The sequence below is a fragment of the Phyllostomus hastatus genome, unplaced genomic scaffold (assembly GCF_019186645.2).
Source record: "Phyllostomus hastatus isolate PE091 unplaced genomic scaffold, TTU_PhHast_1.1 phas_scaffold_11, whole genome shotgun sequence".
NCBI lineage: Eukaryota > Metazoa > Chordata > Mammalia > Chiroptera > Phyllostomidae > Phyllostomus > Phyllostomus hastatus.
The window spans coordinates 936,527-946,076 of record NW_025334005.1 but is presented as its reverse complement, the minus strand read 5'-3'; the positions used below and the strand labels follow the sequence as shown (position 1 = coordinate 946,076).

The 9,550-nt window shown below is 64.6% G+C and overlaps 1 protein-coding gene across 1 annotated transcript; it reads right to left on the bottom strand.

Moving 5' to 3' along the window:
• Positions 1–1,899: 1,899 nt before the first annotated feature.
• On the bottom strand, positions 1,900–3,412 carry FGF4 (fibroblast growth factor 4). The gene is made up of 3 exons (XM_045855445.1): positions 3,073–3,412; positions 2,561–2,664; positions 1,900–2,076 (listed from the first exon to the last, which is right to left on the bottom strand). Exons 1-3 carry the CDS (start codon positions 3,410–3,412, stop codon positions 1,900–1,902), a joined length of 621 nt encoding a protein of 206 aa, XP_045711401.1.
• Positions 3,413–9,550: the final 6,138 nt, after the last annotated feature.

Genomic DNA, 9,550 nt, shown 5'->3' with positions numbered 1-9,550 from the left:
ATTTGGTACGCAGAGACCACGAATCCCACCCCCGCCCCTTCCCCGCAACCAGCAGGAGATCTTTGCACATCCCCCGCCTCTCCTCAAAAAAACTCCCGGAGTCCAGGGCGTGGTTTAAAATAAAAACAAGATAATATATTTTTTTATTACAGTGCATAAACAGCAGTAGAAGAAAGTGTGGCCCAGTCTCCCAAGTGGCTCTTCCTTCTGGGCCCCAGACTCAAGAATAGCATTTTAAATAGACGATTTGCATTCGAACAAAGAGTTTTAAGAAGGAATGTGAAAGACAAAAACCGCCCATCGGCTTCTCCAGCCCTGCTGTCTGTAGACCCCCATAAAGTTAATTCGGGAGGCAGTTCAGAAACATCTAGGCGAGTGTTAAAGTCTCCCGGCAGACAGCCGGGAGCATTTCTGGTAGCGAGCTCAAGGTCCTTTGGTATAAACTCTTACAAAGTCATTCATTAAAATTAAATGTTTGCCACCACCTCGGGACTTTTTTTAACCGTCCCGACCCGGCTTCTTCCGTCTCTCTGCCTCCACGACAGGGGTGACATTTGTAAAATATATAAAGAAAAATATAAGGTTACTTGGCGACCATATTGTGCACTCTAACAGCTGTCTGCAAATATTTTCACCATGATTGCCCTTACTAAAAGTAAATCACGGGGGTAAAGATAGCTCAAACGTGACAAGGTTCGGAAGGGTCGCACCGGCGCGATCTGCAGCCCCGGCGCGGGGCTGCGCGTGGACAGACCTGCCACGGGGACGGGCGGACCTGCCTGCGCCAGGTGAGTGGTTCAAAGGCTTTCGAGGTAGATGTGAAATCCACTTAAAGCAGAGAGGCAGCACCTTCCTCGGGCAAACTCTGCGTTAAGGGGTTTGTACAATCGCAAGGACATTCCAGTGACGAGGAACAGCTAGCAGGAGCCCAGAGAAGCTTCCAGAGCATGGAAGCGTGTGCACCCCTTCCAGCGCCCGCTGTCGGGAGCCGGGGGTCCTCCCCCTCGGGGGTTCGGTGCTGGCTGCCCAAACGCCCACCCGGTCCATCTCAGCCTTGCACTGGGCTGCCGGGCCTTTCCGATGCACTTACAAAGTAGCTGCATTTTTTTTTTGGTCTTCTTTTTTTTTCCTGCCTCCCCCCACCGCCCCCAGCAGCCACAGAACCGTGGCTGTGGCTGCTCCAAAAAAGGAAAACGGGAGTTTGAACGTTGCCTAAGGTCTCTCCCATCTGGGGGGACGGAGGCAGATCGGCTACAGCACGGTGCAAAGGTCAGCCCCGGCAGATCTAAAAACAGCGCCGTGGCCGCGGTGGGCTCCACAGCAGCGCTCCCCGTGCCCGAAGTAAACCGATCCGCCCCAATTAATAGCAACAGGGCACAAAGGGAGCGGGCGGGCGCGCGGGCGGGCGCGGGCGCGCGGGCGGGCGCGGGCAGGGGGCGCGCCCGGGAGCTTCCTGAGCCGGCCTCCGAGCCCCGCAGAAGGCCCTTCCCTCCCCGACGCACGGCTGCCGCGCCCGCCGCGCGGAGCACGCCGGCAGCCGGGCCGGATGTCGCTGGATTTCGCGACACCGAGCAGCAGCGCCCTGGGGACGCGCTTCTGACTAGTTAAACGCATCCAAGGGAAGGGTCTCCACTTGTTCTGGCAGAAAAAAAGTCAGGGTGTTTTTCTTTTTTTTGGTTCCTTGTCTTTTTTTTTTCCCCCCAGAAAAATAGAAAAGATGCCCACAGAACCATAAATACTTTGGGGGCAATATAGATATGCATTTAAATAATTAATTTAAATATCTTACACGTGTGCTCTCGCATTCAACTGTCCATCAGAAGCAAGTGCGCCGAGGTGGCCCTCGGCGAGTGAGCGCCTCCCAGGGGCCTCCCGGAGGTGGAGGCAGGGCGTGCCCCGTCACAGCCTGGGGAGGAAGTGGGTGACCTTCATGGTGGGGGACACTCGGCTTCCCTTCTTGGTCCTCCCGTTCTTGCTCAGGGCGATGAACATGCCGGGGTAGCTGTAGCACTCGTAAGCGTTGTAGTTGTTGGGGAGGAGGATCTCCTTGAACTTGCACTCGTCGGTGAAGAAAGGCTGGAAGGAAAGAGGGGCCGTTGGGCGCTGGCCGTCCTTCCTGTTTGCCGGTGCTCAGCGGCTCCTCCGTGTCCCCGTCCCACGGGGCCGACGGGGCTCCCCCCAGGGAAGTCAGGTGCCGAGACCCACCCCGGGGCGAGAAGAGGCACTTGGCCAGCTCCCTGCAGCCGGTGCCCCGGCCACCTGCCCCGCACCTGGCAGCCTGAGAATCTCACCTCCACGGGGTCCACCTTAAAGGACACACAGCCCAGGAGCCCACACAAGGACTCCCGGGGACACCCTTTGATGGACGAGGCACTGTCCACTCAGGGGTGGCACACGCCTCCCTGTTTCTGTCTTGGGGCCAAAACCCTGGTCTAGGCTGGCCCTGGTCAGGGCGCTGCCACTCTTGGGACCCCGCCCGACATTTCCGTTGGCCTGGAGGGCCAGGATCCTGAGCCCGCTCTCCTCGGCCGGGTGCCGGGCCCGCCCCTGCGGTACTTACCGAGCCGTACAGCTTGCCCTTGTTACTCATGGCCACGAAAAACCGACTGGCCACGCCAAAGATGCTCACCACGCCCCGCTCCACCGGCGAGAGCTCCAGCAGGCCTGGGGGGAACAGCGGGGGTCATTTGGGACGGAGGACCCTTAGCCTGCGCTGCCCCCCTCCTCCACCTGAGCCAGCGAGTGCGGCTCCCGGGACCCCGCGGGGGCCAGTGGCTCGCCGTGCAGGCTGTGCCCACGGGCGAAGGCGCTGGAATTCCGCACCCGAGCTCGGCCTCCGAAGGCGGGGAGGCGGGGCCCGGCCGCCGGGGTGTGCGGAAAGCCGGTCTCTGCAGGGACAACCGAAGCCGAGAGAGTGTGTGCGACCTCGAGAGACCGAACCTCCGTCCGCCCCGGTTGCCGGAGCCCGAGAGCAGGTGTCAGCTGGGGGCCTCTGTGTGCGGTTGGACGGGTAGGAATGGGGGGCCTCTGTCCCGCGCCCTCGGCCCTTCCCGTCCGGCCCTCCACACTCACTGTCGCTCGTGTCCGCGTGCACGCCGCCGATGCGGCCGTCGCGGAGCACCTGGAGGTGGAAGCCAATGCCCACGTTGCAGTAGAGCCGCCGCAGCCGCTTGATTCCCAGCAGGTAGTCGCCCGCGCCGCTCTGGACGGCGGCCTCCTTGGGCTGCGCTGCCACCGGCAGGCGCGCCAGCGAACGCACCACCAGGCTCTCCCAGCGGCGCTCCAGCTCGGCCTCCAGCGTGCCGTTGGGTGCGGTGGGCGCGGCGGCGCCCCCTCGGTCGGCCCAGGGCACCAGCACCGCCAACAGGACCGCCGGGAGCAGCGCCGCGCCGGTCCCCGGCATCCCCGCCATCCCCGCCCTCGGGTCGTGCGTCTGTCAGGAGGTCCGTGCGCCCGGGCAGCCGGGAGCCGAAATGCGCCTGTGGTGGCCCGCGGGAGCGCAAGGCCTGGGATGGGAGAAAGGAGTGCACGGCCGAGGGAGGAGCGGGAGGCGAGCTCTGGAGCCCCCAGGCGCCGGTAGCTGCCCCGGGTGCGCGGAGCGGCGCTGCTCGCCAGAGAGACGCACAGCGGGTTGAGACCCTGCGGAGCGGTGCGCGCCTTGCTGCGCGCTGGGCCGGCCCGGGGCCGAGCCGCTATATATAGCCGGGCGCCCCCTCCTACTCCCGCGGGGGGCCGTTCGTGTTCGCCTGGGCGCCCGGGGCGCTGTGGCGCTCGCGGCTGGTCGCAGGCCGCCTGCCAATCAGGACTGGGGGAGGGGAGGGGAGGGGAGGCGGCCGGGACGAGCGGCGCGAGTGCCACCTGGAGGGTCGCGGCCCCCACCCCTGGCCTCCGCTGGCCCGCGACCTGTTTGTCCCGCCCCTGGATCGCGTATCCTCCGCTCCTGCCTCCAGCCAGTGCTGCCTCTTTCACTTTGTCCCTGCTTGTCCCGTCTCCGTCCCTTTCTCCGCCTCTGCGGGAGCGGCCAGGGAGCCGCCCTAAGCCGGCACCCTCCGCTCCGGAGCGGCCGCTGCTCGAGCCGCGCCGCTGGGGGACTCCCAGGAGCGTGGCTCCTCTGCGGGGGCCCCTGCGGACCCTCCGAGGGTGGGGGAAGGGTGGGAAAGGGCAGGCCGGGGAAGGAAGGACCCCTGGTTGGGGGGCTGGAGCCGGGCAAACCCTGGGCTGTGCCCCCGTGCTCTGGGCGATCCGGGGATGGATGTCTTTCCACCACCTAGAAGCGTCGCCTGAGCGGGGGCCCTCGGGTGGGTGTTGCTAGGGGTGCACACAGGGGAGGCCACAGCCCTGCACCCCCTACCCACACCCTCCTCCATGCAAGGTCAGGGGTCAGGGGTCAGGGGTCAGGGTACAGCCCCGACGTTCCGTGACCCCTCCCCTTCGATTCCACAGCAGGAAGAAGAGTCAAGGGCCCTAGTCAGAACCCCCAACCCAAGGGGACCCCTGGAAGGCGCCCCTCCCCCACCTGCTGTCCCCGCCCCCACTGTGCCCATTATGGCCCACTGGGGGCAGGACTGGCCAGAGGCCCCGCTGGGTGCGGGCTCACCCAGGTGTGAAAAGCCCTGTTCTGGGCCTGGCGGCCCCTCCCAGCAGGCCCCGCCCAGCCGCAGCGGCAGGGGGCTTCGAGCCCACCCCGCCCCTGCCTCCTCCGACACCTGTGACCGGAGCCATTTCGGGGCTGTCAGCCTCCCCCCGCCTGCCACCCTAGTCCTGCCTGCGGAGCCCGCGGACCCTCCCTCTGCACTCCGCGGGAGGGGCCGGGCGTCCGGGGTCTCTGACCTTGGGCCCACAGAGAGCGTACTGGGGGGTGAGTGGCCTCGGCAGGGCCGGGACGTGGGCTCGGGACCCCCTGAGGCCTCCCGCTCCCCGCCGGGCCTGCGGCCCACCTGAATATCACCCACCCAGGCCGGGGCTTTCCTGGGCGGTGGGCTGTCGCCTCCAGGATGCTGCCGGGACCCTCCCCTGTCCCCCACCCCACGAGCCTGTGTCTCTGGTGCCAAGAAGACAATTCCGACCAAGGTTCAAGCACAGGAGACCTAGACCACCTGCCCGGCCCTGCCCGCCTCTCTCTGTGTGGCCCCTGTGAGACCTTCCCCTGGTGGGGCCCCTTGCCCCCCATTTGCAAAACAGCGGGAAAGGTGGGCTCCCTCACGCCCGTCGAGGCTCCAGGCGGGCACGTTGGGTATCTCCACAGCTCCTGGCAGCGCATCGCCCCTCTCTTTGCAGAACCACGCCCCTGCCCCCCACCCCCGTCCTCCCTCCCTGTCTCTCCAGCTTGCTGGTAAGTTCAGTGAGAGCCCCTGGCAATGGCTCATCAACCAGAACTCCCACCTGCCCGCGCACAGTAGGTGCTCTTAGTGACTGTCCCGGAAGGGCTAGCAGCCGGCAGGGCATCAGGGGCTGGGGATCACGAGGTGCACGGACCTGAGGCCTGGTCCCCACTTCTGCACCACCTGACCCCAGCAGGCCTTGGCCTCCTCCCCGTCCCATGGAGCCCGTGGAAGCCCAGTGAGTGCTGACCCAGCAATGGAAGGTGAGGGTGTGGGGGCTGGGAAGGGGGGGCGCTTAGAGCCCTGAGCCCCTCCCTGCGGCCCCTGGTGGTCTGCAGGCCCCACCCCCCAGACCCTGGAGGCTGCAGTCCAGCTCTGCATCTTCTTTCAAGAAGCTCCCTCGGAGTCCGAGCCGGGCAGGTCTCCCTCACGTATCAGCCACTCGGGGCGACCAGCTGTGCGCCCCATCCCTGGTCCCTGTGCTCGGAGCTTCCGCACAGACCCTCAGGAACCTCCTTCGTGTGTCTGCTGGCCCCCCCCCCCCGGTCCATGAGGGTGGCACCTCTGAGGAGCCCGCTCGGGTGTGTCTGGTCCGCAGTTGTAGGTCCCTCCACAGTCGGTGCCTGGCACGCAGGGGGCGCCGGGTAGGTGCTCGCGGGTGCCTGCTGCTGGGCTGGGTGCTGCCCGCAGCTCCTCGCCTGCAGACCCTCCAGTTCAAGGCGCAATGCCACCCGCTCTGGGCCTGGGCCTGGGCCAGGGCAGGGCCGGCAAAGGCCTCAGGGTCGGGCGGCCGGAACGCCACCCTGGAGTCTGCGTTGTGGTGTTCGGTGTGGCTCCTTTTCTGTGACGGGATTAGTTGGACCGAGGTGACCCACTTCTTGCAGACCCAGCTCCCTGGAGGACTTCTACCAGGCCCTGCTGCACCCCGGGGAGCCGGGCTTACCAAAAAGCGTGGTGCGAGCGGCTGATGGGGTCCAGTCCGCCGCTGCGGCCTCAAGTCCGGGCGCCGTCCCTGAGAACCGTGTGTGGTCAGTGTCCCCAACTGTAAAATGCGCAGAACAGCGGTAGCTGATCTCAGAGTTGACACCGCCCTTCACATGACCTTGTCGGCCATCGGAAAGGCTGACCGAGGTCGGCCCTTGAGACGGACGGAAGCCCCTTGGGGGGTGGCCCGGACCCGCCTGGCTGACCGCAGATGCCGGGCATTTGTGAAGTGGACAAACCCAGGTTTTTACCGGGAGGCCTCTGGGACGGAGCAGAGGCTGTGGCCAAAGCTGACCAATCAGGGCGCCTCCACCCTCCTCACTGTGACCTCCTCTTCCCCCGTCGTACAGAGAACGGAGCAGGTCCTCTCTCCACGCCCCTGGCTTCTCCTCCCGAGAAGGAGGGACAGGCCCCCTCAGAACCACCTGCTCAGCCGTTAAGCACTTCCTTGGCTTACTAGGAATCATAAGAATTGTAACAGTGCCGCATAAGAACTCAACTGGAACCCTCAGGGTGGGCTGGCGGGCGGGGCCGGGGCAGGGTTGCCGTGAGGAGACTTTGCAAAAATGCCTGGACCGTCTGCCTGCTGAGCCTCCTGTCCCGGGCCTGGGCAGGGGGCGGGCGGGGTGGGGGGGGCCCTGGGACGGCGCCTCTCTGCACAGCCAAGCAGAGCGAGGCGTCGGGGAGAGACCCCCGACACCAGGCCAAAGCAGCCTGGGAAGTCCATTTTGTTCTTCTCGCCTTTTCCCCTAGAATGCCCAAAGGAAGGGGAGATTCAGCCAGGGTCTTAGAGCTTTTCAAAAAACAGTGGCGAGATGCACATAAGCTAACGCTATTATGTAACCATTACTAAGTACCGGGCTCAGTGGTGTTGGGCATGACCACCATCGTCGCCGAAACGTCACCTTCCCGACTGGCGCCCTGTCCCTGAGAAACACGCGTCCCAGCCCCGGGCACCCCTGTCCGACTTCCTGCTCGGTGGCTCCGACCCCTCCGGGGACCTCTGGTGGACGAGCCCACACGGGACCCGTCCTTCTGTGTCTGGCCCCTCCCGCTCCGCACCACGCCCCTGATGCCCCAGCTCGTGGTGGCAGGGGTCGGAATGTCCCTCCGCTATGAGGCCGAGGCGGGCACAGGGTGGCTACAAGCCGGTTTACAGTCGTGAGTGGGCGAAACCTGGGGCTCGCCCTTCTGTGGTGACCCACTAGTTCCCGTGTTGTCTGCCCACCCCGTCCACCGCTCCCCGGGCTGACCCGGCCCCCCGGGGGTGCTCACTCGGTGGCCTGCGCCTCCGCCACTGGGAGTGACCCGGCCAGGAACCTGGGTGTGCCTGTCTCCTTCCATCCCCATTTTCAGTTCTTTTGGGTCTGCACCCAGAACTGGGATCGCTGGGGGCATGTGGTAACTCTGTTTAATTTCTCGAGGAACCACCATGCTATTTTTCACAGGCTTTTTAAAAGTCACCTTGACGGGGTGCGGGGGGCATCCAGGAGACGGGACAGCAGGTCCTTCTTGGCTCCCAGAGGCGTCCTGGGCTCTGTGTCCCCTGGGTCGTCCCCTCTCCTGTTAATTCTCCCGGCGTCCCTCTCACCCAGGAGCGGGCCCGGCCAGGGCTGAGGGACAGGCCTGGAGACAGTTGTCACCAGGGCGAGTCGACACAGCAGTTCCGCTCGCAGAGAGACGAGTGGGTGGGCGGTCTTGCACCTGCGACATGCCCCAGCCTGGGAGAGCTGGCGGGGGGTTGGGGGGGGCCGTGCCTCAGTTTCCTCATCTGCAAACCGAGGCCTCAGCTCTGGGGGAAGAAGTACAGGAGGGGTCCGTGTTTAGCACCTGGCCGCAGGTAGCCGGGACCCAGGATGCAGCACCGTTCTGGGAGCGGTTGGGCTGCCCCACGGGTGCCGGGCTGAGCTCTCCCAGCCTCCTGCGCCCCTCCCTCCCTGCGCCGTGCGGAGAATTAGGAGAATTAGCCGTGTGCGTGCCGGGCCTGAGCCGGGGTGGGGGGATTGGTTGCAGCACCTCTCCGGGTAATCCGGATAAGACGATTACCCCCAGGACGATCACCCCCGCAGCGGGGAGCCAGGTGTCCTGCCGGGCTGCCTGACGCCGCTCCTTCCCGGCCCTGGAGGGTGGGACCCAGCTTCTCGGCACCGTTTTGCGGAAGAATTAACCAAAGCTCAGCCTCCAGCAGCTCGGTCAAGGTCAGGGAGCCAGTGCTCCCACCCAGCCTGCCTCTGAACGCCACGCCCAGGCTCCAGGCCACTCTGCTCCTTGCCTCGGTTTCCTTTTCTGGAAACTAGAGTCTGTGGCCCCGACCTTGTCTGTCATCCTGGGCTGTCCCAAGTGGAACAGGTGAAACTCTTCTGTCCAAACAGCCGGCAGGCAGGAGGGGGAGGGGGGGACCCCGTGCTCTCGCGGGTGGGTTTCCACAGCCAGACCCCTGGCTTCTCAGGCTGGGACGGCAGGAGCCTGACCTGGCTGTCTCTCCCCTGCACGGGCCAGTGGGCGTGGGGCTGGGGCCTCGCTGTATTGGGCCCTGGGGTTCAACCCCTTCCTCCAGAGAGGGGCTTTGGGGGACCCAGGTGTGGGAGCAAACCCCAGGGCAGGGCACCTGGACAGGTGCACTTGAGTGAGTCTGTTTAGGAGCCACAGGAGTGGGCCCCGGGAGGGCCAGGGCGTCTCCAGCTGCACTTACCCAGGCCGGGCAGCCTGCCCCCCGCAGGGGCCTTGGTTCAACCTCAGGCCGACTCCTTTCCTCCGCAGGCGGCAGGGGTCCACCAGGGACCCCGGCTCTGCTTCTGTGCCGGCCCCCCATCCTCAGGGTCGCTTTTTCCTTCTGGGGGTGAACGAGCTGGCTCCCGTGTCTCTTTTCAAGTTGCAATCCTAAATTTGTCCTAAAATAATTGCAAAGAAAGTCATCTCGAGGGTATTCTAAATATTGGCATTTTGAAGTGTCGCAGGTTCAATACCCAGTCAGGGCACCTGCCTGGGTTGTGAGCCAGGTCCCCAGTGGGGGGTGCATGTGAGGCAACCGCACATTGATGTTTCTCTCCTTCTCTTTCTCCCTCCCTTCCCCTTTCTCTACAGATAAATAAATAAAATCTTTAACAAAAGATAAAAATCCCATACGATTCATCACTGACAATGGGCTCTGTCTGCTGACACGCCCCTGGGTGCTCTGCGGATGGCGGACAGCGGAGACGCAGTGCCCACCCACCCAGGTCAGCACAGGGATTCTCATCGGTGCT

Excerpts from the sequence above, each read along its gene's own strand:
- FGF4 (XM_045855445.1), bottom strand. The coding sequence starts at position 3,412 with ATGGCGGGGATGCCGGGGACCGGCGCGGCGCTGCTCCCGGCGGTCCTG. Across the intron at positions 2,665-3,072 it reads GCACGCGGACACGAGCGACA|GCCTGCTGGAGCTCTCGCCG; the intron begins GTGAGTGTGGAG and ends TGTTCCCCCCAG. Across the intron at positions 2,077-2,560 it reads AGGGCAAGCTGTACGGCTCG|CCTTTCTTCACCGACGAGTG; the intron begins GTAAGTACCGCA and ends CTTTCCTTCCAG.